General features: G+C 40.3%; 1 protein-coding gene across 2 annotated transcripts in view; it reads right to left on the bottom strand.

The window, feature by feature from the left end:
* igsf9bb (immunoglobulin superfamily, member 9Bb) overlaps positions 1-21,275 on the bottom strand; it is a 154,860-nt gene that overhangs the window by 64,497 nt on the left and 69,088 nt on the right. For both annotated transcript variants that reach the window (XM_080866694.1, XM_080866695.1), the window contains exons 6-9: positions 17,501-17,642; positions 6,307-6,452; positions 678-820; positions 289-429 (exon numbers count right to left, since the gene is read on the bottom strand). In XM_080866694.1, the coding sequence (XP_080722820.1) occupies positions 289-429; positions 678-820; positions 6,307-6,452; positions 17,501-17,642 (572 nt within the window). The remainder of the gene's footprint in view (positions 1-288; positions 430-677; positions 821-6,306; positions 6,453-17,500; positions 17,643-21,275) is intronic.

Below are 21,275 nucleotides of genomic sequence, written 5' to 3'. Positions count from 1 at the left end.
CGTATTCAGGGTGAGATTTATTGAACTGGGCAAATTAACATCATGTTGCAGTTGTCAAAAAAGTGGAAAGCTTGGAAAGGTTTATGTATATTATTCATTTAATCTGAAGTGTTCTAAATAGTTCCTGTATTTCAAATAAATAAAAAATGTTGCAATATACAGTAAACTGTCTGCAAATGAGAAAACAAATCCACACCTTTCAGACTTCAGTAAGTCCTATCAGTAAACCTTTAAATGCCAGAAGAGGGAAGTGCTGAGTATTCACATATGTGGCCTAAATATATGTACCTTTAGCACCAGGGGAGCAGGAGGCGACCATCCCATGGAACCCAGGGCATTGTAAGGCATGCAGGTATAGGTGCCAAGAGAGTCCTCCGTCACCTCTGCCACACGGATGCTCCCATCTTCCATTTGACTCCAACCAGGGTACTAAGGATGGAGAAATTGTGCTCAGCGGATAAGAAGGAGTAGACAGATTACCAGTGTGATGGTTGTCAGTAAATATGATTTAAAAAATCCTGAATCTCTTCTCTTGAGTAAGAAACAGAGAAGTGCACTTAAAGTAAAACAATCAATGTGAAAAATGTAATCACAACAGCAGGAATGAAGCATTCATTTCCAGACTAAAGTTAGGAAAAGTGGAAGAAAGGGACAAAAGCAGCAAAGCGCCGGCTCACCTTATCTATCCGCAGAGGGAGGCCATCTTTTTTCCACTTAACCAGAGTTACAGGGGGGTTGGCATCTACAGGACAGCGAATGAAGCCAGGCAGACCAATGGCTGCGTAGATGACTGATGGCATGTTTACCACACGGGCAGGATCTGGTAAAAAAAAAACACAAAGAGAGAATAACCCACATGCTAAACCATCACTTTGTGGCAGCGCAATGCCTGTTAGTTGTTCTAGTAGATGTGCAGAGAAACAGAGAGGGCACTGTTCACAGAATGTGGGCTCATCATCAAAATAATTGAAATAATGACAAAATAAAATTAATAAATGAATCCAGTTATGTATATGAAGAACATCTGGTCTGGTGAATCCTGGTTATTGTCAGACACCTCTGCACCTTCATTATATTCAGAATCTAAAACTTTTCTTTTCCTAAAAAGTATTGTTTGGAAAATGAATGTCAGTACGATCTGCTATTTTCTGCCGTTTGATGTTTTCAGCTCCCCTGAGGCACATCTACTACACAATATTAATACTAATAACATGCTTTTACTTGTCTTTTTTCCAATCTGTCAAAGCTTACATGTAGGGACGGCATCACTGTTGACTTGACATGACTTTAGATTCAGATGGATGCATTGGTTTCTAGTGATTAAATTACACAAAATCGCATCTTCCATGGAAATTGATTAGGCTGGACAAAATGTCAGACTGTACATGGAAATTACAAGTTTACTATTCTGTCTGTTTGCTAATTCATCCATCACAAGTAGTTGATGACTTTGCTCTTCATAACACTGTCTGATGTGTAAAGGTACATTTTAGGAATTTGGGGAAATATGCTATGTTAGGTCCACGTCTTCCAAAGGTGAGAAAAATCATACTACCATCGCATCTGCCTCTGCTTAGTTAGTATTTAGAAGCTACAGCTACAGCATATGGTTGAGATGTAGCACCAAAGGACAGCTCCTCCACTGTGTTTTATAGCTGTGACGCTCAATGTACCAACTGATGATAATTTGAACCAAAAATTTATAAACATAAAACCTGTTGCCACTGATTTTCGGTGCAGTTCTTATGTAATTTGACATACCTCAGCCTTTCCCTTTCTTAAGAATGGCTTCTTGACAGCAACCCTTCTCCTGAGACCGTTTCTGATGAGGTATCAGTAGCTGGATCAACGAAAGGGTCAGATGTAGCTCTGGGGGCATGTGTCAGGTCCTTGGTGGATTTTTAAATATTCTTAAGGACACTTTCAGACACTGTCCCTATGCTGTAGATTGACTGTTACTATCTTTGTGCTTCACTTGAGCAGTTTTCTTAAGGTTTTTAAGGACATGCCACACAGCATCTTTTTGGTGGAATAATACTATTTTATGATTGCCTTAACTTTGGCATTTCATGTAGATTTAGCTAAAAATATAGGAAGAAATTATGCATGTTTACATAAAAAAGTGCCTAAAAATTCGATTAAAAGTTAGATCTTTGATAGGTTGTTATGTGTAGACAAAAAACTAATATATTTATTGAATTAGTTGCGTTCTTTATCCTTAAATTATTCATAGGTCAGTGTTAAATGGCTTAACAAGCAAATAGACATTTCTCTGACAATGATCAGATACAAGGACTGGGCTGAAAATGAGTGAAAAAAGTACCTGACTTCTCAGAGGTCAGGTACTTTGATACTAACCTAGATTTAAACAGTTAGTTTGAAGCCCCTATTGGGCTGAATGAGGAATGGAGCTTCAATATTCTTTCAGTGGTCACGGAAACATAAAAAAGTATTGAATTATAAGGCAACTTTGATAAATTCTAAAACAGTTTGGCAACCAAAGCAAGGTTTTACAAGCTTTTGTCACTTTACGCTAGATGTTTGCTACACACACACACACACACACACAGTTTCAAAACATTACACCTTCATTAACGACTCAATTCAACATGATCGTCACTGCTCGTCTCGTCAGAGAACTGAACAAATTACATGCTAATTGTGATACAGGTGCCACCACATACCTGAAACAATCTTGAACCTCTGTGCTCAAGCAATAACATAACAGCATGACATGTTAATATGTTCATTTTTCTTATAATGTATCCAGTAACTTTAAATAGTCTCAAACCTTACCTAAATATTACTAAGTCAGATGAAAGTTGTTGTGATTTTCAAATGTATTTGTAGTCACAGTTAGTTACAGGCAAAATCAAAAATTCCTGTGACATCATGTGACACATAAACTACCTCATTCAATCATTCAGAGCAGCTCGGATTAGTTCAAGGTTAATTGATCGTCTCTACTTTAGCAGACATCCTTCCAGATGTCCCCTCTCAATTTTAACTCTCAAATAATAGGGATTTGCTATGATGAACAAGCTCAGCCCCTTGGTTTCTTTGGGACAGAAAGGATGACTGATGGAGGGAAAGGGAAGCAAAATTTATTCAATCTGGAATTGTGGCCTTTGTAAAGGGGTGAGAATAGTGTAATGTGTAATGTCTGAATGAGGTCAGGGAGGAAAGCTTCACAGTAAGCACTGGGTGATAAGGAGGAGAGATGGTGTGAGTGGGAGGAGTGCTATCTGCAGAGCGATGGAGAGAAGGGCGAGTGAGGCTGAGCGTGGGAAAGAACACAGGTGAGAGAGGGAGAAAAAGAGACGTGTCACCAAAACAACTTTGTACTACAGTAGTTGTCCTCTAAAGTCCAAACCTCTGGCCGACCGTCATTCTGCCACAAAGAGCCCAGAGCAGCACTGCCACTGGCACCACAGTCAAGTTTCTAAATATAGCTCTGAGACAGCCTATCGCTCACGACACGCTGGTTCCCACTATAAGATGCTTTGGGGGAAGTTATTCCCTGGCAAACGCTTCGGGGAGAAAGACACAGACAGCTGAGGAGAGAGATTTAAACCAAATAAGACATGAAAAAGAATAATGACATAAATAGGGAGAGTGGTTGAGGATTGATAGAGAGAGATAAAAAAGGATGAGGTGAGAATAAGAGGAAAGAAAGAAAAGAGAGAGCCCTCTGCAGTCAAACAGAAAAGTGGTCCTACAGCAATGATGTAATCCCCTCTCCTCTCACTGCTCCCTCCCTCTTGTGACTGCTGTTGCCTACCTCTGTTCTCTCTCTCTCTCTCTCTCTCTCACACACACACACACACAGACACACACCACAATCTAACAAAGCGGGAGAGTGAGGGAATTCAAATTGTCTGTTGCCTTGACTACTGCTGATGGCCGGTCACCAGCAGACAAGGCCGAGCTCTCAGTGCTCGTCCTGAGACATGCAAATAAAAGCCAGATGCTTTTATTTAGTGGCTCAAGCTGGGAGTGACTGATGGACTGATAGAGTGTTTTATGATGGGACAGAGAAATGAGGAGGCAGTAATAATCATGAAGATGGGGAAGGGAGAGACAGAGACATGCTGGTGTGCATATGAATAAATATTCATAAATGGGTACAAATCAGAAGAAGTAGTGAGGGAAGAGAAGGGGAGAAAAGGGAGGATGTGGGCAGAAAGCAACCAGAAGCAAAATAAAACAGAAAAGTATATTTGAGAGGCAAAACCGGTGTTTGCATGGGATTATATGTTTGGATGAGAAGTGGAACAGAGTTAGGCGGGAGACTAGTCGAGTGTCCAAAGTGATTCCACGGTGCAGAGCATTTCAGTTGATTTCTGGACACACAGTTTCACAGCTGTGTCAGGTTTGACTCAAGCTCAGATGGACAGAAACTGGTGTCCCCTCTTAACAACGCAGAGTGATGAGGAGTTACAATGAGTTGTAGGTTCTAGGGCTCATGTTAGTATTCGGCTTTGTCTTACCCACATCCAATATGTGCACTTTACAAGACTGGAAGATTTTTTCCAAAGCTTTTCCATGTGAATGCAGCAAATGAGGAAAATCTATTAAAAATTAAATCAAAGGTAATCACCTATCCTACATTTTTCTCAAACCTACATAAGTTACAATCAATCATGTGAATGTTACAGGTGTTGAATAAAAAAAAGAAGTTGTCAGGAAGTTTAATCTATTGAAGTTTTCTCACACTGCCTCTAATGCTCTATTACTCGACCTGTCTTACTCGACCTAAGTCTTTTTAGCATTTATTAATTTCTGGTGGTTTGATAGCAACTTTTATCAACTGACCAACCTGGAATGGGTATGGACTCATACCCATTGTTTGACAATTCGGGGTCAGTGACGCTGAACAACGATAAAGTGAATCTTTCTTCATGGAGAATATTCAGGGCTGATGAAGCCAAACCAAAAACTGCAGTTCTTCTATTGAACCCCATGCTTCCAAGAAAAAATGATCGACTTAATAGCATTAAAACACAGGTTTGGCCTCTATAAATAATTTACTCCTTCCTTACATCTCTACAGGTGGCAATTTTTTCTAAATATTTATCCGTCCATCTAGATAAAGTAGTTAGGAGTGTGGCCCCTGTGTTGGTGACCCCACAAAGGCCATTGGTCCCTCCACTTATTATAGTCAGTGCACTGGACCTCTGCACTGTCTTAGTGTTGTGCCTTTTTGGAGGGTTTTATGCTTTATTTGACTCTTTCCCCCACAGAACCACAGTTGTATATATTTACCAATTTAATACCGAATGTCATCAATGCCATGATATAAAACATCCAAATATGTCCAACTTTCATTTATCTAGCTTTTGAGGGGAAGTTGAAGAATTTGGAGGTCGTCCTACTTTTTCGGATCGGATTTGCTTAGCAGATGGTACAGTGCTCCTTGGACTTGCCCATTGTTCTGAGTGTTGGTCAACCTAGTAAATGCTGTTAATCACTATAACTATTAGTTATATTCAAGTCATGATAATCAATAACAAGAAGTTAATCAGCCAAAACTGTACATTTATATCATCACTTCTTCCTTTTCTTGTTCTCCTCTTCTTCATCTGACTCCACTATCACTGATCTCACCTCGCTCATCTCCTTCTCATTCTCTTCCTCTTTACCTGAAGCCTCGTCTCCTGAACTGAAGTCAGAGCTCTAATGCAATCAAATGGACATAAACTCGGTATTTTATTCCTGATTGGACAAGTAATCCTTCTACTGTATCTGCGGAAAGCTGACAGCAAGCTGGTGATAAAAACAGCATCTCATTATAAGCTCAGGCAGTATGTGTGGTGGTTGGCCTTATTACCCCACAGCAAAAAGGTCCTGAGTTAGACTGGATGCTAGCTGGCCAGGGAGAGCATGCAGACTACTGTACACACAGAAAGGCTTCCTCCCACACCCCAAAAGCATGCAGTTAGAGGAGTTAGGTTAACTGGTGATTCTAAATTGCCCATAGGTGCCAGCAAGGTGATACAGCGGATATCAAGGAAAATAATACACTGAACCTGGGATATGGATCATATTGACTGAAAGAGTTAAGACATGAAAGTCATTCAGTGTGTAAAATTTTTATTAAATGCAATTGAAAGCTTCTGCAAAATGCAGAAAAAGTTGCAACAACCATCAAAAGCTGTGATGAAACTGTCTCTCATGGGTGCTGCCCCAGGAAAGGATAAGCAAGATTTCATCCTGCTGCAGAAATGTTCATTTAGCAGCACCTCAGACTAGAGCACACACCACTGCTATGTAGAAAGTAAAAAAAAAGAGAGACAGGGCACTCACATTGCACTGTTAGGTAGGCAGAGGCAGTCGGTGGTCGGCCCAGGCTGTTGCTTGGAGCACACGTGTATTTCCCAGCATCTTCTGGCTTGACGTGGGCAATTATTAGGGAGCCGTCTATGAGAATACTGACTCTGCGCTTTAGGTCACTGTAAAGATGAAGAAAAGGGAAATGATCAATCAGCCGTGCTTTATCTGACATTAGGTCATCTGACTACAAAAGAGGGCTGGCATTTCACTATAATCCAGGTTCTGGTCCAACATAAGACTCAGTTAGAATAGAATAGAATAATCCTTTAATTGTCCCACAAGGGGAAATTTGGTTGTAACAGCAGCCAGAAAGACACATATACAAACATATTTACATTAAGGACAATAGTTACTATAAACAGAGTACTGTACAGTTATTAAATTAAATTAACTACAGATAAGAGGCAAACCCAGGTTGTAGTGCGAATCGGTTGATTAAATTATTGCAGTTACAGCGCAGATGTAAACATCTATGATTGTTGGGAGCAGTGTTGATTGTACAGTCTGACAGCTGCAGGGAGGAAGGACCTGCGGAAACGCTCCTTCATGCATCGAGGATGCAGCAGTCTGTCACTGAAGGAGCTCTGCAGTTCAGCAACATTTACATGCATGGGGTGGGAGACTCTGTCCATCAGAGATGTTATTTTGGCCAGAGTCCTTCTGTCTCCCACCACCTGCACTGGGTCCAGGGTGCATCCCAGAACAGAGCTGGCCTTCCTGATGAGTTTATCCAAGGTCTTCCTCTCAGCTGCTGATAAACTGCTGCTCCAACATACAACACTGTAAAAAAATGAGAGATGCCACCACAGAGTCATAGAAGGTCTTTAAAAGCGCTCCCTGGACTCCAAATGACCTCAGCCGCCTCAGCAGGTAGAGTCTGCTCTGACCCTTCCTGTAAAGTTCATCGGTGTTGTGGCTCCAGTCCAGTTTATTATTCAGGTGACCACCCAGGTACCTATCCACTCCCTGGATGTTCACCGGTGTCAGTGTGGTGGGTCTGCGTCTCCGGAAGTCCACCACCAACTCCTTCGTTTTCCCGGCGTTGATCAGCAGGTGGTTCTGCTGACACCAGTCTACAAAGTCCAGAGTCCACTGTCTGTACTCTGAGTCCTCCTCACCTGTGATGAGGCCGACTATGGCAGAGTCGTCAGAGAACTTCAGTAGGTGGCAGCGTGGGGAGTTGATGGAGAAGTCTGCAGTGTAGAGGGTGAAGAGGAACGGTGCCAGCACAGTTCCCTGTGGGGCCCCCGTACTGCAGACCAGCATATCAGAGACACAGCTATGTGACCTCACATACTGTGGACGTTCTGTGAGGTAGTCCAGTATCCAGTGGGACATGTGGTGGTCCACTCCCGATAGCTCCAGCTTGTCTCTCAGAAGTCGTGGCTGCGGTAGTAGTTAGTCCACTGTAGCAATCTTCCACACTGAAGCTTTACACGCCAGTTGAGGAACGTTTGTCAATGACATTATTGACAGATACACATATATGTTGGTCATTCATTGATGATATAAGACCCCTGTATTTAACCTCTATATTTAACTTGCTCTTTTTTGCTTATTTCCCAGCGGATATGTAACTTTGACTTGTGTGTAACATGTAGCTTGAGTCATGATTCACAGCTGGTTGCAGAGGAACTATAAGTCTACAGGCTTCAAAGGTAGCTGGAAATCACAGGAGCATGTACTTCCCCATGCTTGTTACTTACTACCCTACAGCACAAAATAATTTAAGTGTGAGGTTGAGGGATTTATTGATGCCAGTACCACATCGTATATTTCAGACAAAAACTCTATAAACCATTCAGTTTGTAACTCTGTGCCAGAAGGGAAGAAGGGGATCACAGAGGTCCGGGTTCATGCTTAGCTTAGCGTCAGACACAGTGCTGCAGATTTCTCAGCTGCCCCTTCATCCAACCATAATCCTTTTTGTCATCCAAAAGGTGTTTGGAGGTTGTTTTTTTATTTTTCTCAATTTTCAGTTGTTTCGCTTCTATTAGACATTAAAGGTGGAAAAAAGAGGAGCGAGGAGAAAGAGAGAGTGGGAAAATACAGGATGTATCACAGTCCTGGGTTATTCTCACCCAGCATTTTGAGTTTCTTGTCTTTTGGTTCTTTGAGTCTTTTTTATTTATTAGGTTCTCTGTGTATTTTATATTTCTTTGCCCAGTATGATTATATCCTGTGTTTATTCTGTATTTCTAGTCTTGGTTTGCCTTTGTGATTCCTCCCCAGTCAGTCTTCATATGCATCTGTCTGTTCCCACAGTCCAGGGGTGTCCAACTCCAGGCCTCAAGGGCCGGTGTCCTGCAGGTTTTAGACGTGTCCTTGCTCCTTGATTTAAATGGCTAAATGACCTCCTCAACATGTCTTGAAGTTTTCCAGAGGCCTGGTAATGAACTAATCATTTGATTCAGGTGTGCTGACCCAGGAGGATTTCTAAAACCTGCAGGACACTGACCTTGATGCCTGGAGTTGGACACCCCTGTCCTACTCAGTCTGCGTTCTTCCTGTTTTGCTTTGATAGGCTGTGTCCCAATTCAGGGTCTGCACGCTTGAAGTACGCATTTTAAGTGCGATTACGTCACCGCCACGCGACGACGGCTGTCCCAATCCGAAGTGTACTTCAAATGCATACTCCAAATGCGCCGTCGATTTCCCCAAATATCAAGCGTGGTGCGGTGCACGCTTCATGGTCCCATATATCCCACAATTCATAGCGCGGCGGTGGGTGTGGATAATTTTGCCGCAAAATACGGCAGAAGGGAGCGGCCGAAGAGTGAACTGTCAAAGTACTGAATATGATGTCACTTATTTATGTGCGAATGTTTAATAATGAAGAACATTAAAACATTACTATTGGCCACATGTCGGCAAAGTTGTGTGACATTAGTGATGTTTGTACTTTCAGCGTTAACTTGGTTTTAAAGCCTATATATATATATCATAATAATCTGACAATACTATAATATTGGCCATATTATATTTGCATTACCACAGTGGGATGATTTTAGTCTCATGAACAACTACCGTAAATGTCGGGCTATAAGCCGCTACTTTTTGCACAAGCTTTGAACCCTGCGGCTTTTAGTCAGGTGCGGCTTTTCTATGGATTGTCCGTGATTTTTGTCATATCGTAAGACGATTTGTTTTGTGTGTTCCGCTGTTGTACGGCACTACGTTGCCTGGCGGAAGGATCGGGGTTCAAGAGTGGTATGTTAGTCACATGTCCGTCCGCCAGGCAACGTAGTGCCGTACGAAGTAGCGCGAAAAACAAACTTCAAAGTAGCGCTACGCATTCAGCGGGAGGCGTGGATGATGAGCGGCGATAAACTTGCAAGTTATGCCCAAAAAGCAAGTTATGCCCAACTCCACCGGTGGATTCTGACAGCGTGGAAAAGTGTGAAAACATCCACGATCACCAACGGATTTTGAAGGGCTGGACTGCTGCATGATGGAGAGGAGGACACCGCCACGGCCCTTCTGAGGGTGTTCGACTCTGACACTGACAATGAGGATTTCTTTGGTTTTGAAAGTGACAACGAAGGAGAGAAGAAGAGTGGATGACGAAGCCATCCTGAGCCTGTTTGTATCCGACACTGGAGAAGAGGACTTTGGTGGTTTTAGTGCGCAGGAAGAAGAGAAAGATGGTGGTGAATGACTGACTTTTCTTCTTGTTAAAGCTGTGTCACTGCACCTGAGCCTAAAAGGTAGTCCGAATCTATTTTTCTGGTGTGCTGTAGGCTACTGTTATGTACTACATGTGCAAATATGTACCCATAACTTGTTTTTCAAAATATTAATAAAAGTGATGTCTCCAAACAGCCATCTCTTTCCTGACAATTCCCTTTGTGCATATTCTCTTACATATGATAAGTCAACATTGAAACACCTGCGGCTTTTGGTCAGGTGCGGCTAATGTATGTACAAAACAGGATTTTCCCCTGATTTTAGCTTGTGCGGCTAATATTTAGGTGCGCTTTGTAGTCCGGGAAATACGGTAATTGTTATTTACTGACTAATCTTGAAATGACTGTTCAGCACAGAAATGAAGCCCAACAATCATGTTTTACGGTCCCGTGGTCTCAGCCTCAGATACTCAACTAATCAAAGTGATGTCATGACGAAAATGCATGACTAACAAAACATTTGTTTCTCCTTCATTTCTGTCAAACAAAGCTGTATGTAACGTTACTCGCGGTTAGTATCATGGTTGCTAGGCAACCTGAACAGCGCGACGAAGGCTAGACCGTCCCATTTCACAAGCCTCTCACTTCCGCACTTCTCGTACTTATAGTACACACCGTACGTAGTGCGCGTAGTGCGCGTACTTCAAGCGTGCAGACCCTGAATTGGGACCAGAGGTGGAAAGAGTACTCAAAATTTGTACTCAAGTACAAGTACTGTTACACTGGTTAAATTGTACTCAATTACAAGTAAAAGTACTGGTGTTAAAAAAATACTTGAGTAAAAGTACAAAGTACTGTTCTCAAAAACTACTCAGAGTATTAATTACTTTTTAACAGACTGATGTTTTATTCTGTTGTCAATAGCAGGCATTCAACTCGATTCACCAGTATAAATATTTATGTTCAAAGCACATTTTTCAGATGAACAAGGTATAGAAAGGTAACTTGTTTTGTAAATAAATGTAGATATAAAAGGAGGAATTTTGTTTGTTAAAACAATGACAAAAATGTTTCTGAACATGAGTAGAACCATTTAAACTTTTCCCCATACACTGAACAACAGGCAGGTAAGTGTCTTAAAGTCTTAGCATTTCTTTCACACTTTACTTTCTGAACCTTTTGTTCAGTTTCAGCAAGAGCTGGTTTTCTAAATTAACAGAGGCAATCCGACTTCGTTTGGCAGTGAAGAGTAGACCAGCACAGCTAAAAAGTCGTTCACACGCAGCAGAAGCAGGCAGAGCTGTGTTCAGTTTAAGAGAGAGGTTTTTGATGGCTGAGAAGGAGTGCAGCAGCTCCATGGTGTCTGTGGCACAAGCAAGATAACCATCAAGCTCAACTGCACTTTGCAGCCTTCTGGAGATTGGTCTGGAGAAGAATTCATCTTCATCAGATGACTCTCTTTGCTGATCCTCACTCTCATGCGCTGTCGTTTCAAGATGTTGTTTGATGTATGTCAAGGCTGTAATTGCAAGTAGATAACACAATTTTGTTATTTAAATTTCAGTGATTATTCCTGAACACAAATTTAAAATCGGCAAATTCTCAAAAAGGATTGTTTAGTATTCAGGACAGACCATCAATAACTTACAATGTATTAGGTGAAATACTCACTTAAGCATGTGTTCAAATGTAAAAATACACAAAAATGGGATCACATGAATCCTTACCAGCCTCTGTTACATCTGCTCTGTCAGTCCAGGAAGTCTTGAACTTGGGTAAGAGGACTGCAGCTGCAGCCAACTCTGGATCCTCCATCATCGCTCCAAAACGCTTTTGAAGGCCATTTTGCAGGGCTCTGATGAGTGGCACGCATGTCTTGCTTGATGTCTCCAGCCTGCTAAGTTTGGACAGTAGTTGTTGGATTACTGGCAGGAGCCATCCCATAAAGGAAGTGGACTCAGACTGAAGGATGTTTGAAGCTTTCACCAGTGGCTTCATGGTGGTACAGTACTCCCTTAGGAATGCAACTTCTGCAGGACTCAACCTGTAAGACACAACAACAAAACCCACCATGACTATAATAGGGATCTTCTGATTTAATATTAAGAGTCTGCTCACGTTTTTAACCATCCATTAAGGAAAATTCACAAAATTTGAAACCATATTGGTAGGTGTCCAATTTTACTCACATTTTCACCTTGAACTCCTCACAAATACTCCTGATGGCATCTTCCCCCTTCTCATCAATGATGCGTATTATCCTTTCAATGGCAAGGTAGGTTGAATTCCATCGTGTTGCATTGGGACGAATGATCTGTAGCTCACACTTGTCCTCTACCACTTCATTAGCCAAATGAGATCGGCCAGTTTTGTTCCAAATGGCCTGGCATTTTGCAAAGGTTGCACGGGAGAGCCTCTTGTAGGTTTCATTCATGCTCTCCGCTAGGGCAGCATCAGTTGTTGCCACAAGGTTTAGCAGGTGACATGCACATCGCTGATGAGGCGGAAGTTGATACTCCAAACCAGAGTCTTCATCAAGAATTGCACTTGCCTCATGGTAGTCCCTATGGTCAGTCAGGTCAATAATTTCTGGGTCTGCTTCATCTTCAGCTTCATCTGCATCATTTTGTGCCCCAAACATGTGGAAGGCCTTGACAAAGTTGGATCCACTATCAGTTGTGGTTCTTACAACTTTGCCTCTAATCTTGTATTGGCAATGGATATCATCAAGCGCACCAGCAAGCATGTCAAATGTGTGAGACCCTCTCAATCTTTTGCATGCTAGTGCTGCAGATCTTCTTTCCAGGGACGCTTCCTCTATCCAATGGCATGTGACTCCAAGGTAACTTTTCTGATGAGCTGACCAACAATCAGTAGTGGTAGCAACAAATTTGACTTTATCCAATGCTGCAACCAAAGTCATCTTCATGTGATCAGCAGCTTCACGGATTCTGGCACGGACAGTGGGTCTGGAGATGACTTTGGCTTGAGGTTGTAATGTGGTAACCAATTCTTTGAAAGATGGCTGTTCTACCACTGCAAATGGCTGTAGACCCTCACATATGAAATTGATGACAAGCTTGTCAACAGTTGCTTGTGGAACATGTTTGTTTGCAGCTCTCAACATCAGGTCTGGTAACTTGGCTTGTGTATTTGCTGAGAGCTTGTTTGGTGTGGCTGTGGTCTTTCGCTGTCGAGATGTTGATGCCACAGTGATATTGTACTGCTCAGTCTTCGATGGATGTTTCCTCTGTAGAGATAAATATTATCATACGTCAGGTTCATACATTACTTCATAACATCACTGTGATTAACACTAAAAGAAAACACATTTTTAAAACATTATTCAACTAGACTTGAGCTAATCTTTGATTGTTGAGCATAGTATAAAAGAGTGGTGAATTGGTCAAATTTTGCAGATATATTGCTGTATTTATTCACAAGTGTAAACCAATTTTGAACGATCATTGCAAAAAACATGAATTTCTGTATACATTCTAAGTTCTGTAATATGTATACTATCTGTAAAAAGAGTATCGACCAATGTATCAGTATCTAAATTTTTAACTCCTTTTTATCAGTATCACCCTAAAGTTTTCAGTATTAGTCAGGTCCTAAAAATACTAAGAGAGCAAAATATGTGTATCTAGCAAATCTAATTTAAGAAAAGGGATCACATACACAAAAATGCTGCCCATACAGCTAACAAATAAAACCAATCCACATTATGTTCTTTAAAAAAAGATATCATATTGGGAAACATATAACCCTACTGATTAAGAGCCATGTCACTATGATAGACCTATATCAGGCCAATGATCCTGATCAACTGATCCATCAATCGGGCTCTGGTACATGTCAGCTGAGAGCTGGAAGATTAATTTGAGATGCAGCTCAGCACTGTGTTCAAGTTTGTTTGTTTTTTTGTTTGTTTGTTTTTTTAAATAGGCCAGCTGATTGTAGGCCTGTGAGTTTTAAATGACTACAAGTTTAATTTATTGTAATGACGGTGGTTATCCAAATAATAAGCTAAAACATTCCTACGAATTGTAGCTCAATTATGCATGCACACACGCACATTAGCTAGCTCCGTCTTATTTTAATATCAGGCTAACCAATGGCGGTGACAATATCTTAGCCAAACTAGTAACCTTAACACACATGAAAAATAAGAAAGCAATATCATACACGTATAGTTGTAAAACCTCTTACCTCAATGTGTTTTTTTAGATTAGATGCTGAAGTCTTGTAAGCTGAAATGACTGTAGAGGTCAAACAAAGTTTGCACTGCATCTGGACGCTGTCTCCTTTTCTTCCTCTGTACACGAAAAATTCCTCCAGGTATAGCCACGGGCACGCGTCCTCCGTCTTTTCTACGTCGTTTTCATGGTTGACAGTGTTGTCCTCTGTCTCCATTTTGGCTTCTTTGTCTCCAAATCTTTCGTCTATAAAGTAGTTTATACACCATTTAGCACCTCCAGACACCTGTGCCTGCTGCTGCAGCGGAGTTTATTCTTTGCTTACGTCTTAAATTGGCGCGGTTGCGATTGCACGGCCTTATTGGCTGCAAAAATGCAGACGAAAGGTTTGAATATTAATTCAAATTGTGGGCGTACTCAGTAGTGACTTTTGATTTTATAAGTAGCGAAGTAGATTACATGGTGTAAGTTGTACTCAAGTATGAGTAAAATTACACACTTGAAAAATTACTCGTAAAAGTACAAGTACCCAAAAAATGTACTTAATTACAGTAACGTGAGTATTTGTAATTCGTTACTTCCACCCCTGATTGGGACACAGCCATAGTCTCTCATCGGTGTGTGTTCTGTTTTGCTCTTCCCCGTTTCGTCAGTGTAATTAGTGCCAGCCGTGTTTCCTCTTGTATTTGGTGTCTGCGTCTTCCTATGCTCGTCGTCGTAATCTCCCTCACACTGTGTTCTGTTCATAGTTTGTTCCTAGGTTTTACAGTTCAGTTCTGTATTAACTTGTTCCAGCAATAATGCTGAGGTTTTTTGTGTTTAAATCTTTGTCTGTGGGACTGTGTTTGGGTCCAATCCTGCCTTCCACACAGAGTACATGACAGGATGGGACAGGAAAGAAACCAACAAGGTAAATTTAAATGTCATTCTGCTTTTGGTTATCCAACTTCTGGGCTATCTAGTACGCATAAAGCTTTTAAAGTAAAACTTGATATTGCATTTGTAAAAGCTCTTGTGTCCAAATTAAAAATGGAAACAAACATTTTTTGCATGTCTTATCATTTGATTCCAGAATACTTTGGTACACAGAGTTTATTCTAGTCAACTCAGTGACTGTAAGATATCATCACGCAAAACTGTGGCTAAACAAAACAGGCCCAAATCAACAATCTCCACCACCATGCTTACAGATAGTACCGATGTGCTGTGTGTAGTTTTCTTCTTGGCATTGTGTATTATGGCTGAACATCATTACTTTGGTCCTGCCTGTCAAAAGGAAATTGTTGCAGAAGTCTTATGGTTTGTACAGATTTGCAATACTCTTTTTTTTTTTTTTTTTTAACCTGCAATGCTGTTTGTGACAAACACCATTAGAGAACACACCATCAGCTGCACTTGTCAATTTTTTTATTTCTATTTCTAACAAGGATTTCTATGTAAATAAGAGTTTTTGCATTCATATTAGTTCAAATGTCTATTTTCTCTTATTCTGATTGCAAAGACTTGCAGAGAAAAGCTAAAAACCCATATTCTGACTGAATAAGGTTAGGGTACTATCTTCAAAGTGTTAAATAACTTTTCAACAGCAAATGAGGAGACTTGTTTTAGTCTTAACCTATAATTCCTCTGAAAAATAAGGAAGGCTCCACACTACGTCAGAAAAACTGAAAAATGTGATCAGGCTTTTAATGGTAATAGTACTGCCTTTACCCCTGTAAACTCTGTCTTCTTCAAAAACAGTGCACTAAAGCAGTTTTGATGTAATGTGATGCAAGTGGGAATGTGAATTATAAACCTGACTTAACTTCAAGCAACTAAAATGAACCTTTGGCCACAGATACGTCTGTCTGTATACTCATGTAAGTTTTCTCATATACTTTTTTTCCTTTAACCTCCTAAGACCCGAACTCTTCCACGGCATGCAATTTTAATTTCTCTTTGATATTTGGGCATATTGGGGCCCGATGAATGTAAAAACAAAGAATTAGCAGATTTTTTTTTACCTTATTTTTGTTTTTATGAAAAATCAGAGCCACATATGAGGATATTCGTTAAAATTTTTGATAGAACAGTAGCAGTATAATGTCCTCGTAAGTGGATATCAGGCCCTTGTAGAGCAAAATTTAGTATTTTGGTCTAAATAACCCAAAATGTGATGTCCACATATGTGGACGCCAGGTCCTAGGAGGTTAATGATCTGTACACGTAGTTATAGAAATAAATAAAAATATTTGCATGAGTCATGGGTGTCTTAAAACTAAAGCTGTTGGACATAAAATACAAACTTTTCTGAATTTCTCAACAACGAATTTTTATGGTGTGAGAAGGCAGTTACAAAAATAAGTGCTGGAGCAGTATTATCTATCTATAATCTAATGCACAACAGGAAGTGACAATACTGTTAGAAAACAGCAGCGAGTTCAAAAGTTTAACGATGTGAAAGACAAGCGCTCAGCCTTCTCACAAGCTAAAATGCTGCTGGATTGTAAAACTTACTTCGTCATTGAAGCCTTGTTTAATTACAGGCACAAGGCACACTCGCCTCTGAGTAAATCTCTTAATAAATAATCAGTTTCATCAATTATTGAAGAATTCTGCTGCTATGTTATGAAAGCTGTCATGTACAAGCGTGACATGAGAAAACACTAGCCTGTTGTTTTGGTAGTTATTCATTATTTATCCACTGAGCATAGAGTAAGGGGTTTTAGTTCTGCAATGCAAAGGTATCAAATATTTTCATGTCTAATGCCTAAAACCTTAAGTCTCCTAATCTTAAAGGGTTATCTTTGAGAAGAGCGTAGTCAAAAAGTCACGTTAAATTCTGCTCAAAGATGCGGACGTGTTTAGCTGCTCAGTTAAAAAAAGGAGGTATTTCCTCTCTAACTTTCATGCTAGCTTTTGACCATCTATTACTTCTACCTTTTCATCTAACTTAGACAACTCCATACACAACTCTTGATGGCTGGTAGATGCACCTATGGCATGAATGTGAAAGTTCTGGATTCACAAGTTTTTCAGAAAACTTGACCTCTGACCTTGACTGTTAGCTCAAGGTCACTAAGTTTTAAACTCATCTGAGATTATATGCACCTATGTTATGAATTTCAAAATTCTACATGGCCTACGATTTATTGTATTCACAAACTCGGCTACCCATGCTGCCCGCCTGCCCGGCAAGGTGACACAACGTTGGCCTTTTACGACTGAGAGGTGACAATGAGTCTGTTGCAAGTCAATTTAAGAAGTTGTTGTGCTGAATATCACCACAACAACAACACAGCACAGACTGTACAAGTAGGTGAGTGATAGAGCAAACAGTAATGAACCCGATCATAACTTTACTTCTTGAAGAAGACGTTGTCCTCTTCCCAGAACCATGTGTAGGTTAGGTTGCGAGGGTAGGCCTCTGCCTGGCAGGTGAAGAAGGCGTCCTGTGAGATGTTCACTGTAATGTTCTCCGGTGGTGATATAATAAACGGAGGGCCTGGTGGGGAAACACACAGAATCAGTTAAACAAACACAAGGCTAAATATTTTCATTGGCAGCTCTAATAAACACTTATCATGTATGATATTTTGCTTGACAGGACATCTGTTTTTCTAGAATGAAAAGGCAACTCTGCTCTCAAAGCTAAATTCTGATCATTCTGGTCACAGAAATCAGTCTAACCTTTAGAAGGTCCAAATGTGACTGGTCACTTTCAAAACACTGATGATGCAGCCAGCTGCTGACGGGTTCAGTTCAGAGAATCTTAAAAAAGCCAACTGGACCTTTTAGGTTAGTGTAGCTGTTTCATCTTTCACCCGAGAGGCTTCTTCAGTCCTTCAAACAAATCATAGGGAGTCCCGGGTATTTAACCCCTAGTGTGGGTTGTTCTCTTTGGAGTTACTCCTGAGGTTCACTGACCCACTGAACATGTAAGATGAGCCAGTGGTGGGTCATTACCATCACCAGGGCTAAAGGGTGAAGCGACTGTAGGACCTTGCCCTACCCCATCATGTGACCTTTTGAGGTCACATGAGGCAAGGTAGGAATTAGGATTTAAGCGCCTGGGAAGGGATGTCAAGACTGCACTGGCAACCATGGACCTGCTCGATGGATGAGCAATTCAGTCAACATTTGGGAATCTCTTTGCTCGCCCTAGAACTCATTTTTTGTTTTTCTCTCACCCTCCCATAATTCTTGGTTTTCCACAGTTTGAAAATTTTAAATCCACAGATCAACTGCAGTTGCAGTTTCGCTATCTATTTCCCTACTTTCATAAACCTCCAGAGTTTGTCTGACAGCACCATTCCCAGTTCCCCATTACACTTGCGTATCGTTAATCTTTTTTGTTCTGTGAATAAATCTTTTGAACCTCTTAACTGTGGTCTGAGTCTGCTCCCTGGTTCTGGTAAATGCAAAAATATGACAATTTGTTGTCTTGATTCTTGCTTAATTATCCAGGTAGGTAAATCCCAAAAGGTTGATTCTGTTCATTCTGGACGTTCTCAGTGGGAGAAACGTTTCAGTGGGTTTTCATCAGTGGTTGTTGATCAATGGTCGTGACAATTTATATATTAATGATCAAGGAACTGACCTCACAGCCCTTTGTTCATTCAGTGGGTTGGTTTCAGTCATTATGCAATTGTAGTGTTTATAAAGTTGGGGAAACCTGCAGTCAGCTGAGACTGAAGAAGTCACTTGGATAAGTGATGATTTCTTCGCTTTCCACGCTAGGTCCAGATAGAAAGAATCAACCTTTTGGGATGACACGTTGTTACTTTTTGCAAAGTTAAATTAGACGATTTTGCTATTAAGAGTTACTTCTGTTGTGTGCATATGGCTGTATTTGGCTCATGACTGCGTGCAGTTTGATATTGAAAACATAAAAACTGGAGAATTCTAAGGGAAGTTTTGAAGCACTTCCATCCCAGTCCTGATACACGCATTTAGACATGTTTTCTACAGACTGAGTAACTTTTTGTTGTTGGATATAGAAAAGTTTCTTTCTCCTTAAGGAGTGTACAGTTGGTCTTGTCTTTGTTAAATATACCTCTAATGTGTAAGCCTTTTTTTAAGGTTCAAAGAAAAACGGTCTGGGAAGCACGGTTTGGGTTGTTAGTTCATCAGAAATACTTTCTCACTGTGGCTGGACAAACTGTCCTCTTCTGAATTCTCACACCAGACAGTGGGAGAAACATTCATGCGACTTAATGAATTAGGCAGGTTCAATTTGTGACCAAAAACAGTTCACCTTGTTCTGCTCCTCGTGAAAATTAATTGGTGTGGCAGCAGCCGCAATGCATTTTCAAGGAAGCTACCAGTAAAATGCTGAAATTAATACAAACTAATTATGTGTCAACTCAAATCTGTTCCCAGCTGACTTTTTAATGTCACGAGACCCTCATCAAGGACATTTCACATCTGAAAATTCCATTCCTGTCCACTGAATTGTGAGTTGTCATGCCGAAATGTAGAAATAGGCATTTATGTAATGATGATTTAACATGTGCATCAGACACATTAAAGACTTAAGGATTGACCAAGGCTGCAGTTACAGTTTTTTAACTGGCACTTAAAACCACAAAGCATGAATCATATATCATATGTCTACAGAACAAATATTGATTATGTAGGAATTAGTTGGCATGCGCTGGTTTGGGGTCACATTGGGACATTTCTGGCCGTAGACTCTAATGCATGGATTAACACCACCACCTCTACTCTGAATTCTTAATGTCACTGCAGACCTCAGAGCCATGTCACATACTTATTTTGCACTCAGTGAAGGATTATGAAAATTTATTGAGTGATCCATGCTGTGCCAAATGGATCCTCGTTGCAAGCATGGATGTAGTCACACTGCGATTTGCAATCATTTCCTCCCTCTGACCATAACCAGATCTATAATCACACTGTTTTATCTGCAAATACAGTATTTACTGCTTTCTGCTAGATAGTAGTAGTAGTGGTGTGGAGTAGGTAGTAGGATTTGTTATTTATTATTATGAGTCCTTAAAAATGTGACAATATTACTCAAAACAAGATGTGATGTAAATGTAAAAAGTCTGGGGTCATTTAATGTAGAAGACCTCATTTAAATATGTCGACTTTGTCTGAAGTGACAAAAAGCTGAAGGCAACTGAATTGAATGCTGAAGAGAATTTTCTCTTTAAATAACTACATAGAGACAAAGAATTTACTAAAGGTTAATGGAGTAATGAAAGAAACTTGCCAGCAGTCCCACGTGAGCACCTTTATTTGCTGATGAGCCACAATACACAGGGCTAATTATGTTTTTTATTCATGCAAAACAAAACAGCTAATTGACATAGTTTCCCAATGAACTGGAAATCTGTCACAAAGAATCAGAATAATGGAGTTTATTTTGTGTTTATGAGGGATTGTAAAACCTGCAGTAAAACTACTTCTTCATTATTGTAGTTATTATTATATACCTATATACCTTACAACATGAAACGCCTCAAGGCGACTGTTCATGTGATTTGACATTATAAAAATGAAACTGAATTAAATTATTTATTTTCTCTAGAAAAGAGAAGCTGACACATGAACCGACCTGTAGTTTGGCAGAATTACTTTACACATCATTATTCTTAGTAAAACATGTATTTTATTTCAGCTGAAAAATTATTCATGTATTATTTGTTCACTTCACATGCACTGTAAGGACTCTTTCAACCATTTCTATTGGATCTGTAAGCTTCAGCAGTATGAGCTATTGCTTGCTGGAAAATACAATTTATTGTTTATATGTAACTTTACGTTTAGTAACACATTCATAGTATAATGCAGCATAATGCAATCATAATAATAGTATATTAATTTCATTTGATAGGTGCGCTTTATATTGCAAAGAGTACAGACAGTGGCTGACAGAGCTGAAGAAACAGAACAGTACCTTGCCAGCAAATTAACCCTTCTCTTTGAAATCCCTGTAATATGAAAACCCTAAAATCAACCTACTAATATTACACAGACCATCAAATACAGACAAAGGAGACCCCACCCCACCCCAGCATCTACACTATAACAGCTGCTTTGGAATAACCTTTGACTTTCTCCTAATGATGCACGTATACACACACACTTATGAATGAATTTCCACTTTGTT

This window comes from Rhamphochromis sp. 'chilingali' (genome assembly GCF_963969265.1).
Source record: "Rhamphochromis sp. 'chilingali' genome assembly, chromosome: 19".
Classification (NCBI taxonomy): domain Eukaryota; kingdom Metazoa; phylum Chordata; class Actinopteri; order Cichliformes; family Cichlidae; genus Rhamphochromis; species Rhamphochromis sp. 'chilingali'.
Note: the sequence above shows the minus strand (reverse complement) of the source record. Positions and strands in the feature narration are given on the sequence as shown.